The sequence below is a fragment of the Phallusia mammillata genome, chromosome 5 (assembly GCF_965637545.1).
Source record: "Phallusia mammillata chromosome 5, kaPhaMamm4.hap1.1, whole genome shotgun sequence".
NCBI classification, from domain to species: Eukaryota; Metazoa; Chordata; class Ascidiacea; order Phlebobranchia; family Ascidiidae; genus Phallusia; species Phallusia mammillata.
In genome coordinates this window covers 9,150,951-9,166,894 of record NC_137256.1, presented here as the reverse complement: position 1 = coordinate 9,166,894, position 15,944 = coordinate 9,150,951, and the positions used below count along the sequence as shown (strand labels likewise).

General features: G+C 35.9%; 2 protein-coding genes and 1 long non-coding RNA gene across 5 annotated transcripts; 2 read left to right on the top strand and 1 right to left on the bottom strand.

Annotated features, from left to right (window-relative positions):
- Window positions 1–258: 258 nt before the first annotated feature.
- On the bottom strand, window positions 259–4,397 carry LOC145230332 (xaa-Pro aminopeptidase 1-like). Of its 2 annotated transcripts, XM_080095729.1 has the most exons (13): window positions 4,332–4,397; window positions 3,390–3,549; window positions 3,251–3,332; window positions 3,011–3,185; window positions 2,805–2,945; window positions 2,301–2,437; window positions 2,146–2,217; window positions 1,802–1,889; window positions 1,597–1,744; window positions 1,120–1,209; window positions 932–1,008; window positions 605–694; window positions 259–524 (listed from the first exon to the last, which is right to left on the bottom strand). In XM_080095729.1, exons 2-13 carry the CDS (start codon window positions 3,505–3,507, stop codon window positions 408–410), a joined length of 1,335 nt encoding a protein of 444 aa, XP_079951855.1. In that variant the 5' UTR covers window positions 3,508–3,549; window positions 4,332–4,397; the 3' UTR covers window positions 259–407. The 2 variants fall into 2 exon arrangements, with proteins under 2 accessions (XP_079951855.1, XP_079951856.1); XM_080095730.1 differs by lacking the exons at window positions 3,251–3,332; window positions 3,390–3,549; window positions 4,332–4,397 and having other exon boundaries at window positions 2,805–2,955; window positions 3,011–3,076.
- A 1,577-nt stretch (window positions 4,398–5,974) lies between these two features.
- On the top strand, window positions 5,975–7,591 carry LOC145230333 (GDP-fucose protein O-fucosyltransferase 2-like). The gene has a single exon (XM_080095731.1). It carries the CDS (start codon window positions 6,027–6,029, stop codon window positions 7,305–7,307), a length of 1,281 nt encoding a protein of 426 aa, XP_079951857.1. The 5' UTR covers window positions 5,975–6,026; the 3' UTR covers window positions 7,308–7,591.
- Window positions 7,592–11,666: 4,075 nt separating this feature from the next.
- LOC145230334 (uncharacterized) lies at window positions 11,667–13,600 on the top strand. 2 transcript variants are annotated; one of them, XR_013860632.1, is made up of 4 exons: window positions 11,667–11,703; window positions 11,783–11,838; window positions 11,904–11,988; window positions 12,153–13,600. It is a non-coding gene; the product is annotated as an uncharacterized LOC145230334 (long non-coding RNA). The 2 variants fall into 2 exon arrangements; XR_013860631.1 differs by lacking the exon at window positions 11,667–11,703 and having other exon boundaries at window positions 11,710–11,838.
- The last annotated feature ends 2,344 nt before the right edge of the window (window positions 13,601–15,944 follow it).

Below are 15,944 nucleotides of genomic sequence, written 5' to 3'. Positions count from 1 at the left end.
GGTGCGTTGAAATCGTTGTAAAGAGGTTATTAAGTCAGATAGGTTGGTAGTACAAGCATAGAAAACTGTAAAAGTAATAAACACATGGTAAACTGTCCGCAATGCAATAACAGCTTAACAATGTTTGCCAATTGGTCATGTTTGCCTAAAATGTTAATTAATGACCATCAGTTAATATTTGTTTTGCAGCTATGCATTAAATTACGCTTGGCACTTTATAGATTGTTAAAACAAACCTTTCTTTTTTTATATAAAACAGTTAAATGGGTACATATATTTTATTGTTAAAATATTGCAACATATACATAGAAAATCATTTACAAAATCACAAATTATTAAACAAAATTAAAAAAAAAACAGCAAAAAATTGAAGATACACAACAATTAATTGAAAGTACATAAAAATTCTACAGAGGCGTGGTTTGCTCTTTTAGCCATTCGTAGGTTGCATTGAACCCACGTTTAATCAAGCGAGGTCCAATAACTTCAAAACACTGCTGGTGGTAGTTGTTTAACCAGGATATCTGAAATAAGCAGGCAAAAATTGTAAACATAAGTCTCTTCAAAATAATAAGATAAGAAATGTAAAAATCGGGCTGCTTACCTGTTCTTCTGTAAGCATTGATTTAATAATCATCTTTTTCTGGATTGGAATAAATGAGACAACTTCAAACTTAAGAAACTCTTTCTGGTACTAAAACAACAAAGCAATATTATACAAATGCATACCAAGTATACAATAGTGACATTTATAACTTATTTTTGTTGAAAAATGGTCATAGAAAACAATGCATAAGTTTTAAAATGAGCACCTAGAATTAGTTAACTACACACACCAACCAAGTTTCGTACTTATAAACTTAAACTGTCAAGCTCTACATAGTCATGCTTACTACTTAACCATCTTTGTATTTATGTAATGTTATTGTACCTGGGTTTCAGCCTTCACAGTTAACAATGTGTTTTCTGTTCTGATTCCAAACTTCCCACAATCATAGTATCCGGGTTCTGAAATATATTAAAACAGCCAACATGATATTGCAGCCATAATACAAACTTTAGTACAGTCAATTAATTAACGCAGTGTTCATTACTGAAATAATAATAACATAAAACTACCATCTGTTAGAAACATTTCGGCCACCAGCTCTTTGTCTTGTGCCTCTGCGACTACTTCAGGCTCTTGTGATATGTAGATACCATGAGGGCCTGTATAAAATATAATGTGTATATAGGTTGAAAATGCGTTTGTCCAGAAAATGTTCAGTAAAAATACAGAGTGTCTAGGTCAGATCTTGAATGAACCGTTTTTTGCAGAAGTTGAATTTGAGTTGAATTTCAAAAATATTTCAATTCAACAATTGAATAACACTTGTATCAGAATCAAGTTGCTTGTAGTAATGATTACAATTGTGCAAAGGAGTAACTTCAAATGATGTAAATGACAACTAAAATTAAATGAATGGAAATGGAAATGTAGTTGCATAAAGCTTTAAGTGTTTGCATATTTTTGTGGACACCAAATGACATGTAAATACAAACATAGAATTCTTGTTTATGTTAATAGCCTGGGATGTAGGCCTAAACACATTGTACCTTCAACAGATTGAAAAAATCCAACCCCATGTCCAATGTTGGTGTCAAAATCCAAACCATGTTTCCACAAGGGCATTTTAGCAATTGTAGCCAACCAATGGCCCTTTGTGCCACATGGAAAGACAGCCATTGCTAAATCAATATGTACCTACAAATAAAAATGCTGTTACTACTTACTGAATAATTGGCCGACAAATTAATGCACCTGTAAAACTAAAGTAAATGCAATCTTTTCAAAATCAGTAGGATTGCCATAATGAACAGTTCTGCAACTATCCGTACATCCCTGATCTCTGCAACACAATTATGTTTTAACTTTGTGCATTGCTAAAGTAATTTGTTTGTGATAAAACATGAACCATTCAACACAAAACTACAACACACTATTCAATTTCTCAAAAGTATTGTTTGCATAAAAAAATTAGAAACCCATTCTTAAGTTTGAAGCGCTTTTTTATATCAGTTTAACACCTCACATGAAGTTATTTTCCAAGCAATATAGCGAAAACCTGATGCATACTTCAATTAAAAATCTTGATCAAGACCAACCTAAAAAATCCACCAGAATCAATCATGTACATTTCATCTGCCCTGATCGGTGTATCATGATCAGGGCTGTTGCTGCAAAAACAAAATAGATAAAAGTTAGAATAGATAAAGTCTGTTGAAGAAAATTCAATTTACCCATAAAAAAAGCAATTTACCAGTAAAGTAAAACAGATGAGTTGATTCCTGCACAAGACATCATGTCAAATCCAATGGCAACAAAACCAATCTCATCTTTTCTGAATGCGTTAAGTTGATCCCCAGCTGAGCATTCAGTAATACCTCCATTCTTCACCTAAACAACCAATACAGAAATACTGTTCAACAACGTCAAAATAAATTCCTTTTTTGCACATTTTCATGCCACGAAGTGTAGAAAAAATAAACAGGCTATAAACCTAGAAAATTTATGACAACTTTCGGACATGTCGCTTTTAAGACACAACTGCTCTATAGCACTGAAAGCAGAAAGTCATTCTTACACACCTAATACAAATAAGACGCAAAGATGACTGAGTTGTTAGCATTACAAAATCACCAAAGTGAAAAATTATTTGCAAAAATAGGACTTGCAAAAAAACAGGCCGCTAATTACCATTAGCATTCAGGCGTTGACAATGATAAAATGATACAAACAGACAAAAAAATCCAGCAAACCCTACATTTGATTCCAGCCAATGCAAAAATCGACAGAAAGCAACAGCATCTCTGTTATTTGCCTCCAAAATCCCTTCAATCTCCAGTTTTGTTTTGTGGCATTTCAACATTGCTACTGGAGTGTTTGAAGTCAAAACTCTTGAAGCCTAAAGTATACTGTTTTTGCTTGAACACAGTTTCAGCTTATTATTATAATTTTAAAAGAACTTACCAGTGGGATACAAGAAACAATTGCATAATTGCATTTCTGACTAAGCCAAGTTTTACCAAAGCAGCATTTCGTTTTCAAATAGGAAAAAATGTCAGTGTAACCATGTAGTTTTACTTTGAATAATTCCAAATAAGCTTCAACATCTTTTGAAACTTTGGAGGGCTCTACAAATAAACTTAACAACAAAGAATAAGTTTAAAACTAGATTTAGTCTTATTTTTTTGCAAACATAATTCATACTGAATGCCATCCTTTGCTACCACCACATATGCATTGAATAAGGGAGAAAAGGGTAGGTCCGACCCTGTGAGGTTTAGAAGCCCTGAAATTACAATACAGCAGCCAGATAAAAAAAATGTGCAATGTTTTCAAAACTTACAGGCCACCTCGTCCAAAGATGTAAGCACCAACCAGTCAACCGATTTTTCAGACATTTTCTTTTGAAGCAAGGTACATTTGAATGAACAGTCTTGTTCAATTCTTGATGATGAAATCATTTCAATTGGGTTACAAACTGTTGATGGTTTGTCAGGCCAAATCTAAAAAATATGAGCAATTTTAAACTACACCATTTTAAAAAACATATTAAAGGTATGTTTTTCAGTGTTACTCAGCTCCCATGCAATGACTGTGCTTTTTTCAAGCACAAACCTGAATTATAATTTTATATTATAAACATAAAAATTATAACGAATTATAAACATGCAAAACAACTTAAAATCTACTTTTCAAATTAATGTAGGTTTTCAAAAAAAGCTAAATTAAAGTTACTGCTATTGTATTGTCATGCAGATACAGTTTTGTGCATGGTGTTAGAATAAAACTTCAATTGCAAAATTCAAGGAGATGATTGACAAATGTTATGGACTAAAAATGAATTGTTTATGTTGTGATTGCTGCAGCATGCTAGCATTGCACTAAGGCAAGTCTAAAACCTTATCAACAAAATCTTCAGTTTGTGGAAACAACTCATGACCACTCGCTTTTAGAGTTTCATTAATTGTGTCCCAAAGATCTACATTAAAATGAGTTGTCTGCTTTAAATGTGATAAAATATTCACCTTAAATCTGAGTAACAAAACTGTAAACAGAATCTAAATACAAGTTAAACTTTTCTTTGGTGCAGTTTAATTGTCTTTTATTTAGTTAACGATTTTATTAATATGCTTTTTGCATGCGATCTCATAAAAATTTTTCCTGTTTGTGAAAATATTGTCTAGTAAAATCCTCTTTACCATGTTCATACTTCATGCTTCAAGTTAACAGTTGACCTCCGCTTAGATACAATGTAGTTTTTTCTACACTGATTTAGTACTCCTACCTGATCTAAAAAGCATGGGATTTACAGCAACCTTTGATTTTTTTTGGAGAACAGAACAAAGCCAATTTCCAATAGTTGGTGTAGTTTTTAAACCACTCTTCATTAAAATCCAATTTTCATCAAGCTGCAGCTCTGCCTAAAACATTTTAAAAGATATGTGTACATATATGTCATTTCGAAAAACATAACTTTTTTGTGCATTAGAAAAACCTGATAGTAATATTGCTTGTTTGTCCATAAAGCAGCACTCTGTTCTGTTATGACTGCAACAGCTGGTCCAGTGAATCCAGAAAGAAATTTGACCTTCTTTTCGGCATCAACAAGTTCTGCCGACTGCAACAAAATTTTATTTGGGTAATCATATGCAGAAAGAGTAAAAAACTGACAACAAACGCAATCACAAGTGATGGACTTTACAGCCATTAAAAGGAGCTACTAATCTAAAATTGAATTAGTAATACATGCATTGTGTGCCTTATCTGGATTTTATTCAAAACTGGACTTTTCAACATGCAATGAATTATCTGACTGAAAGACTATATATTGATCAGTTTTTGACATTAATAAGCACAAATTTAAATAACATGGCAGCTAGCACAGTATCAAATGTCAAAGTATCACATACTCATATATTTTTTACATGTAAACAAGTTGTTTGGGCACTAAAACTGGTCGGGAAAAACTGTCACAAAATCAGTTACTTGACAAGATTCTTCACAATACATAGAAAAAACTGACTTGGTGAGCATCTGTGGATGGGATGATCACAGCATGAATGTTGGACTGTTTGTAAGCCTTCATCACTTCTCTTAGTTGTGCCAACTTGGCAGTTGAATCACCTCTTTTCATCATTGCTTTCGGTGTGTAAATTTCAGAACAAAATGTGACAATCCCAATTTTATAGTTAACACAACACAGTGTCCCTTTTCTCCCCACCCTGTGAAATATGTTACTTAGTTTGTAAATTGAAAACATTTGCGAATTAAGAACCACTGGTCTAGATTAGAACCAAACAAACAATTTTGTTGCTTGGTAAGCATATTTTGCAAAAATCACCTGTCGGGAAATCACCTTCATGATATTTGATTTTTTTTCTTTGGACGTAGTTGTGAAAATATTGACCCATAACTCATAAAAACTAAATGTAAGTTAAGCAGATAATTTTTGAACACATCCAAAATAGTCCACATCTTAGTTCTATGGGGCGGCATTTCAATTATTCGCCCAACTGACACGTTGAATAACCTTTGTCCGAACATTTTGCCGGGGGCGTTTTTGTATTTATCGCCGACGTATACCATCGTTCTAAATTGTAACATGGCTAAAAGGTAACAACAAGACAATTGATTGAAATGATCTTTTGTCTTTACAATTGTTTAAATTGTCTTCGAAGTATTGCCCAGAGTCAGCAAATAATGGGTACTTTTTAGTGTAGGACAGTCATGTTAGCAGTTGCAGTACTTTCACACAAAGGTTAAGTTGGTCGGATTTATTTTGCATGTTGAAGAAGTTGTTTGCATAACTGTATTTTTAAATAAACTTAGTGCTCTTTACGAACTCAGCTATGTGCTACTTGTTATATATTTATTGTTTATGGCTATGGTAAAAAAGTTTAAAAAATAATTGTGACAAAGGAAATAACATTAACATTTGTTTTACTTTTGTCTGAACAGCAGAAATTTTAACAGAACAAGGATGAAGTTTTATATTGGAACAACAACTTTAGTTTTTGCTGCACTACTATGCATGGCAATAGCTGACAAAAGATACTTACTTTATGACTGCAACCCAGGTGAAGGCTTTAACCTACGCAGAGATGTTTACATGCGAATTGCCAACATGGTAAAAAATCTACGAGAACAAAAAGAGTGCAAAGGTGATGACTGGGTGTTAGTTCTTCCACCATGGGGAAGGATAGGGTATCATTGGAAGGAACGGGATATGGAACAAAGTAAAATCCCTTGGTCAAAGTTTTTCGATATTCCAAGTCTAGCTAAGCATGTGCCAGTTATAGAGTATGACGATTATGTTGAAGAAATTGGTGATGCCAAGGTAGATGAAATTTGGTATTTGCAACGCTATGAAGAAGGTTGGTCCTCTGGAAATTGGGAAGACAAAATGCATGAGAGGCCCTGCATTGATCAACCTGTTTATGAGTCAGAGGGGAATTCAGATAAAATAAGAGGATGGTTTTGGGGTTTTGAGGAAACCTATGCCAACAAGTTTAAATGTGTTTCAGTGCAGGGCTCATCTAAGATCTTTTTTGGACCCTTATGTGGTGCAAATACCACAGCTCAATCTATTATGTTGGACCGTGGGGAAAATATTTTACATGATATGTTTGGAGGAAAAGATTACTGGGATTGCAGGCGAAGTATGAGATTTTCAAAAGAACTCGTTGAAGAAGCTAATGAGTTTAGAAAAAAGCATTTTGGTTCAAACGATGAAGCTGACAAAACTGTAATGCCAGAAGATTGGACAGAACATAAATGTACTGAGGGTGATGCACTTGGTGGCCCATATATTGCAGCTCACTTGAGACGTAAAGATTTTCTATATGCCCGCAAGGATCAGGTTCCTGATCTCGAAAAAGTCGCGAAGGTTTTAAAAGAGAAGATGCAAGAATACAAAGTTAATAAAGTGTTCATTGCATCAGATGGAACAAAAGAAGAAATGGCCCAGCTCAAAACTTTGCTGCCAGAGATGGTTATGTACAAACCGACTAAAGAAAAAAAGAAGGCATTTAAAATGGGTGGTGTTGCAATTATTGATCAGATTATTTGTTCCCATGCCAGATACTTCACTGGGACCAAGGAGTCTACTTTCTCGTTTAGAATTCAAGAAGAAAGAGAGATCATGTGCTTTTCCAAAGATATGACATTTAATAGGATTTGTTCTGACCAGGAACCAAAAGATTGTGAGCAACCAACAAAGTGGAAAATTGTATGGAACAGCGACAGTGAAATCTGGCAATAAAAGTTGACATGTTACATTTATAACCAAGCCCTTTAACTGACATGACCAAATTGAGATATGCACTTGTTTTACACAAAAAATTATTCATCTCATTGTAGCTTGTTTTGTTACCTATTCGCTTTACTGAAGTTTGTTTGTTTATGTTATATGCAGTATGATTTAAACTGACCGCAGCATAATATTTCCATGACCTGAAGTGCCTTTTGTGTTTCTCACACTGCACACTATTTCAAGTTAGACAATTGGTTTTCGTAATTTATCAAATGCAAAAATGATTTGGTTGAGATGTAAGCTTTTTCAGTGGCAATTTAAGAAAGTTTAAGAAGCAAATGAGGTATTTCAAGGCCAAACAAAGAGTGCTTTTGTTTTAATTGTTGTAAGTATATTAAAACATAAAATTTTGCAAGGGGGAAGCTTACACATATGAATTACTATAGCAACTAATTATGTACAAAGTCATGAAATATATGCAGTAGAGTTGCGACCACCATGAAAAAAAAACCACTCAGCTACGCAACTATCACGTGTGACATTTTGTGAGTTCGAAATACATTAAAACGGCAGAGGTTTTAAAACAACAACAGAAAAATATGGTAATGTAAAGGTATATTGAAATTCGATGCAAGGGCGTGTTCCCCCTATTGCCCTATACAGCGGCGCACATGGTCCAAGATTATTACAAACCGCTTATTTTGCGGAAAACGACCCCTGTTGCGTGGAGACAACAATTACTTTTACGTTTTTATTGGTCGCTTGTAACATTTAAACTATTTGCCAGAAGTTGTTAAAAAATGACTCGAGCACGTTAAATTATTCCGACAAAAGACAAATCTTCGTGACCATCTAAGCGCACCAGGCGCATTAATCTGCTCAAAAATATATAATATTTGAACTCGTTTGCCAGTACATTTGAAATTCAAGCGTCTTTGCGGGCCGCCCAACCTTTATTAAAGGGCCGCATTTGGCCCGTGGGCCGCAGGTTGCCCACCCCTGATCTAAACAAACGTCGTAAGCTGTAAAATTGTGTTTTAAGACTATGTGATCTTAGCTTGATAAGTTACTTTATGTATTCATTTGAAAAGGACGGCCTATTGGTCAGAGCTGCCGGTTTGATTTATAGAAGGAATCACGATTAAGGGCGTTCGATCAAATCCATAATCATTAATCACAAACAGTTTCAACCCAACTTGTAAAGACGAAAACGTAAAACCCGATTACAAGTATAACTTTCCATCAAATATAGCCAAAATTTACATAGTCGGCTGAATATACTAGGTTGCACCAAAAATGTCCCAAACACCGAAAAATTAGCTATTTTTGCAATACACTTCGAAGCAAATCACAAAATATTTTTATTCCCCAAACTTTTTTCTCGCGCCACATGGTCATTTGACACGCTTGTGTGGGTTTGTATCGGCTTAACCAATCAGCGCTCTTTGTTTTTTTGGCGTGCCAAAGTCATTGCCGGCAAAGTCATTTGACCAGTGGAGCTTGTGGCGTGCGGGTGTTGAACGCTGGACTAGCAGCAAGGTAAATTTCAATTTGATTTCAGTAACTTAGCAAAGTATCTGATATTCTGTAACAATATTGTAACGTACAATACATTTAAACCAAGATTAACATTGCCTGTGGTGCATTAATGTGCTGCAGATCTCAGTTTATTTTTTGTTGCATGTTTGGAATGAATGATGTTTATTTACTGGTCAAATTTAACTGAACTGACATAATTTATAATCATGCCTTTATCCTTTTGCTGATGTTACAAACCTAACTCTACTGGTATGTGTAAAAGCTAGAAAAAAGTTCACTGTACAAAGCACTTGCAGCAAATGTGTTTCGGGCATTGTGACGTCACACACGCGTGCGCTTTTTAAAACGGCGCCGATTTAGGTAACTGCAACGCGCGCTTTACTTTGCCTAATGAATTAACTGCGTACCTAAACTAAAAACTTGCCCATGTCTCAAAACATGTTATTTTATTTACAGAATAGAAGCTTTTTTTCTGCACTCTACGATCTCATCATTTCACAACACCAACAACAACTTCAAATATTTATTTGTATGTAAACATAGGAGTCTGTCGTGGGTCAACCGGGATTGCGGAATTGTTAGGCCTAACTTAGGTTAACTGGCGCTAGGGTTGAGTGACCTGTTCTTTTTCCGAGAAGGACCCGTAAAAAGTCCTCCACGGTCAAAGAAGGGCTCAAGTCGGTAGGAGTGCTACTATATCAGCAAGTTGGCGCTAGGGCTAGAACCTAGAGTGGCACTTGTTAACTAGGGTTAGGTTAGGTAACATAGGTGGGGTACGTTTGGGATCCGCGCGCCACGTAAGGACTTTAGCTTAGAACGATTTTTAGCTAGGTGTGGCGCGTTGCTAAATGGCTTTAGCTAAAATAAGGTGCGTTTAGAAACACGGCCTGGGCATGGCCTCCACCGCATTGCATTGGCCGCGGTGCAGGCGGGATCGAGTACCGGACACCGCTATTTCCAATGAAGACCCAGGCTCGTGGGTTTGAGGAGACCGGCTTTGCATTTTGCCAGAAAAGTCCCGTGAGCCACCCTGATAGGGCGCAAACTGTTGTTAAAATTTCCAGCCCTGCGTTTGCGTAATGTATTTGGGTCCTTGATAGGGGGGTCTCCAAGGGCAGGGAACAGTGATACCGTGTTGTTGAGTTATACGTTGTAATAATCACTGGACTCTTTTAAATAAAGTCCGGCGCCTATCCTAACTATAATTATAGGGACTTCGTGGATTTTTTTTCGGGTTTTGACCAGTTTGTTTTATCTATGCTTGTACATCCGTTTCAAAGTTTTATTCACTAAAAAGAGACTGCGAATTGGATATCAAGCATGTGATGTAATAACTCCTGTTATTCGTTGTAATATTTTTAACAATACTTTTGTCGCGAATTAAAAGCCCCAAATTCCCTGTTTTACTGGTCAAGCCCATTTTTGACTTGTGGATTTAGGCTAACTTTTTACATACTTCAGTTTCGTATTCCTGCTTGACCCGGCCATCCAGTCATTATGGGGTGATGGCATTTTGGGTGGTTGTAAAACACGACAGACTCACTTTCTACTTTTCTAGGCTATTTTGCGGCGGTTGTATGCAAGGCAGTTAGTTGAGGCAAGTTTATATTGTGTACTTTTACGTCGGCCGCGCAGGGACGATGGCGGTTCCAACGTTTTTTCAGAAACCTGCTTACAAGTAGCGAAGCAGACGAACGACATTTTAAGTTTTAATCTTCGATTAAGTTAAACCTAGAAATTATTAAAAGTGTTATTACTTTTCTCTGTCGTTTTCCCTCTTTCATCAACAAAACAGTGTGCGGCGTCCACTTTTTCTATCCTTTCGTTTCTATTTAAGTAGACCAGTTCTTGGGGGGTGTTGTGCCGTTTTACATCAGCCGACAGGTTCTTCATGTTATTGGTGTTTATTTTTTATCGCTCGTCGCTCGCTCTAACTATGCGAACCGCCATCGTCAGGTATCAGTTTGTTAGTTGTCAGAGAAATTCGGTTTTGTTTTGGATCAGTTCCAAGTCGACTGAAATGAAATTGTAAGTTTGCTTTTGTTTATCATTTCTCTTTCTCAAAACTAATTTTTATTTTGTTTTACAGAATGGATGACAAAATATTGGATTGTTGGAAATTGTTGTGAAAATATATTGTGCAATACAATGCAATACAGGTATTTTGAAATGTTTTTTTCCATTGACGACATGTTTTCTTTTGCAGAAAATAACTTTTATTTTTTACTGGTCTAAATTTATTCTATTCATGTTTTTCAGGTCTTTTATATTGTTTCAGGTCCTTGTAATTTTTACAGGTTTTCTTTACAATTTGTTTTGTTTTTCAGATGCTGAATAAATTTTATATTTTTTATTTCAACAGCATTTCTTAACAAACTCTTTTGTTTTTCAGATGTAGGGAAATAAGTTTTAAACACTTTAAGAATAAAACAGCACATAACCGTTTTCTTTTTTGCAGGTTATGTTTTTGTTTTTCAGATGTAGGGTCTTAGGAATTTTACTCATGCAAATAACTTTTTTTTTCTTTAACTTCTAACATATGTTTTGACAGATTGTTTTGTTTTTCAGATATAGGATTTTTCATATAAAACATGTTTGCATATAATTTACTTTGTTTCTAAGCAAAGCATCTGTGTTTGTCATTCGACATTTGCTAAAATAATTCACATTTTTTGCAGGTTTTACAAGCGTTTTTGTGTTCGCAGGTTTTAGGTTTTTAGAAATGGTTAATTATGCTTTTTTTTACAAATAATACCTTTTTGGGGAGAGTAAGATTGTGTTTTCTGTTCAAAATCCACAAGTATACAGGTTTTTAAAATTCTGGCGTTTTAGGTTTCTGCAGATTAATGTTATTATTCTTTTGCAGGTATACGAAACTTGTTTTTGTTTTTCAGCTTTTTAAGATTTTTATACTTTCAGAATGTTAGGTTTTTGTTTTTCCACAGGTTGCTAAGTTGTATTTTTACTACTGAAACAAATGAGAAAAAGGAACGTTTCAAACGTAAGTACTTCCGCCATTTTTTTTTGGTTTTGTGTAAAAAAATGTAATTCCATTTTACTTTTCAGATCATCCAGCCGAAATATGACGTCGTACATCGATGAATCTAACAACAACGAAAACGACTATGAGTTCGGGAACGAAGTAGAAATGGTAACTAAAGCTAATCATTGTTTGTACAAAATATTTCATTATTAGTAATTGACCCTGACCGAAATTTGTTTCATAATATTTGCCTGGACGTAATCTTTTATTTTATGTGTATTTGTTTTGTGTTTTGCGTTTTTTGTATTGATACAGACATCTATATTTTTTAGAAGCAGCATCCAATCGACTGTCGGAACCTCTACTGACGTCATTATCGTTAACATCGCAATCTTCGGTGGATGACGTCACACAAATCGGCATCACGTCTCGCCATCGCATCAGTTGGAGGGTGCCTCTTTTACAACACAATGACGTCACAATTACTGTGACGAAATTCGTGACGTCATGCTCCAATTCCAGTCGGTGTTTGACCTACAGTCTCCGACAGCCCACAAAAGCGATGTCACCTTTTGGTAAAGACACTGAACTGGAACTGTCGGTTTCGAAATGAATTTAAAACGCACGAGCGGGCCTCGCTTGGCCAATTATTCATATTTATCGCTAACTCGGTTATAAACAAGATTTTAAAGTGTGTTATTCGTTTTAAATGAGTGCAACCATAATATATAGTTGACGGGCAAATTACATCTAGTGTGCTGCGAAACAGTGATTTTCAATGCAATCAAATGTATTTCTCGGGCTTTACGACAAAATGCTGGTCTGCATAATAACTCCCATAACCGTGTTTTTATCTTGTTTTGTTAAAAAGCATTTCTAACATCAACACCTAAGTAATACTTTCATTCCTTTAACAATGTGTTTTCACCTGTGTTCCGCATGCGAAAATGTATTTTTTTATTGTGTGCAAGTATAAAAGGTTATCATAGGTAAATCATGCCGGATTGCTTTTTAAACAACAGTTTGCATGTACGACGTTTTTGTGTTTCTGTTACCTTGTTTAAATCGACGCATTTGTCCTCCAGTTTGCAACCATGATTGTAATACTAGATGGCGCATCTGTTCTATGGATCCTCTGGCATTGAAATGATTGTTTTTTTTAATGAATGCCCATAACCCTACAATTAAATCCAAACTGCAGTCGTTTCTTAAACATCGTGCTGTTGCAACCAACGAGGTACTAAACTCCTTCTGAAAAACTGATTCCGATTAAATGTGTTGTTTTGTTATAGTGCACCTGAAACTATATCACATGTATCTTATTTATGTAAACCTGTTAAAAGCTATTTGTAGGAAAAGGTTTTGGCGCGATATGTTATTTATCGTTGTAAGTATGCAGGGCCCATGCTCTCGTCTAGTTTGTTGCTTATAACGGTAAAAAGCTTTTTAATACGTCAGTGCACTGAACGCTAAGAACCGAATGACTTATAAAAACTTAAGTGACTGGCCATTAGCCTAATCTGTCGCTATATGATAGATGCCTTTGTCTTTCTGTTTTTGTGCCTATATGCGTATTGAAAAATGATTAGTTTATGAATCTGTTTATACTGCTATGCTTTAAAACTTTGTTATACTTTAACGACTTTTTGATATTCTGGAAGATTTGTAATTGTTTCACTATACTTCTGGTAAATGTTGTTGCTTTAAGACGTGGTGCTGAATTCATGATGAAGCTAATAACGTCCGTTTGTGTACCTAATAAACCATACATAGACCTTCACATCCATATACAAGTTTTAATATGCTGTGTATTTAAAGCACTGCTGAGTGTACATTGGAATGGCATATTGCTGAACTAAAAAATAAATGTATTTTGAAACTAAAGTGTCGTGCTGTGTATTCCATACAGTGACTGAGATCATACTTCCAAGTTAGGCGTCCTGTGTTGTTATTTAGTTCTTTTGTAATCACAATATAGTTACATTGTCAACATTGTATTCTAACATGTCATTGCAAAAAATAATGAAAATTACCTGGTTGTTCACATCTTAGTGCAGTAGTTACATGTAAGTCTCATGCCTTCGTGCAGTTGGGTGTTGATTTAATAAAACCAGCTAGCAAATTATGGACCCTTATGTATGTAGTGTGTTTGTCATGTTATCCTAGTGCAGTTTAAGAAATCAGAAATACAACACAACTGCAAATATTAGTTAGATGTTTTTGGAATGCTTGGTGACCGGCTGATTCAATATTACGCATTCAATAGGCCTGGCGTACTATGATGTATATATGAGTGTGCCGTGATCGCTGGTCTGCATGAACGCTGCAAGGATGATCCCAGTATCGAAAATATGTTTATCTTAACCAATTAATGATCGAATTAGCAATTCCCTACTACAAAGCTGACATTTGCAGCATACGAGGCAGGCAACGTACAGTGCTTGTGATTCAACTTTCGAAGGGCTTACCGCTGAGCCTTTGTAGGTCTGTTGGTAGGGCTCGAGTTTCGGAAAGGCTCCATTCGTGAGCCTTTTAAATGGACTGTGATTTGTTTTAATACTTAGCATCATTGAAGGCCGCAGATTATTCTTCCTTGGCTTAGTTTAATTTCGACTTGAAGCATCATTTCGCACCTTTGTATCATTCCTTTTGCGTGACTCAAGTGGATATAAACAGGTGTAACTGGTGTGACCCCTCATATCACTGATGATGGCATAAGCATTATTCAAAACGTGTGAACAATAAAGCATGTCGCTTTTTACGTCTACTTGGGCCGTTATTTTCCTCATTAAACTTATCAACAAAACGGTATTTAGTATTTCAAAGAACCATTGCAAAGACATAACTTATTGATTCAAAATCACCTGGAAATGTCCAGACACAGCCACCATCCACCAATTGTACACTCCACATTTCTGCATGTAGAATCTGTTTTGTTTCGCGCGACTTGCAAGCGTCGGATTCTGCACTGTCTGAATTCAGTTTAAACTCGTCGCATTTTCTTTCCACACCACACAGGTTTAAGAGGCATTTGCAATACGGTTTTCTAAAATAAACGAAATCGAAATCAAATATGTACAACAGAACAAACCACAACGAATTAACAACACTTACCAACTGGCTTTTGCATAGGTCCAAAGGTAATATTTTGGGGTTTTTCTCGAAAATCGGGTCAAAATTTTGGGTTTTCGATTCCGGTTTAAACCGGTTTGGAGGTTCGGTAGGAGGCTAAAACCGGCTAGAACCAGTTTGAAACTGGAATATTCCGGCGAACACCCACCGAAAACCGGATTATTCATCGATTTTTTGACCCCCAAAAATCGAAAAAACGGAAAGGCTATAGCCTTAGGTTTTTTTTCGAAAATCGGGTCAAAATTTTGGGTTTTCGATTCCGGTTTAAACCGGTTTGGAGGTTCGGTAGGAGGCTAAAACCGGCTAGAAGCAGTTTGAAACTGGAATATTCCGGCGAAAACCCACCGAAAACCGGATTTTTCTTCGATTTCTTGACCCCCAAATATCGAAAAACGGAAAGGCTATAGCCTTAGGTTCTTTTCGAAAATCGGGTCAAAATTTAGGGTTTTCGATTCCGGTTTAAACCGGTTTGGAGGTTCGGTGGAAGGCTAAAACCGCATAGAAGCAGTTTGAAACTGGAATATTCCGGCGAAAACCCACCGAAAACCGGATTTTTCTTCGATTTTTTGACCCCCAAAAATCGAAAAAACGGAAAGGCCATAGCCTTAGGTTTTTTTCGAAAATCGGATCAAAAGTTTGGGTTTTCGATTCCGGTTTAAACCGGTTTGGAGGTTCGGTAGGAGGCTAAAACCGGCTAGAACCAGTTTGAAACTGGAATATTCCGGCGAAAACCCACCGAAAACCGGATTTATCTTCGATTTTTTGACCCCCAAAAATCGAGAAAACGGAAAGGCTATAGCCTTAGGTTTTTTTTCGAAAATCGGGTCAAAATTTTGGGTTTTCGATTCCGGTTTAAACCGGTTCGGAGGTTCGGTAGGAGGCTAAAACCGGCTAGAACCAGTTTGAAACTGGAATATTCCGGCGAAAACCCACCGAAAACCGGATTTTTCTTCGATTTTTTGACCCCCAAAAATCGAAAAAACGGAAGGGCT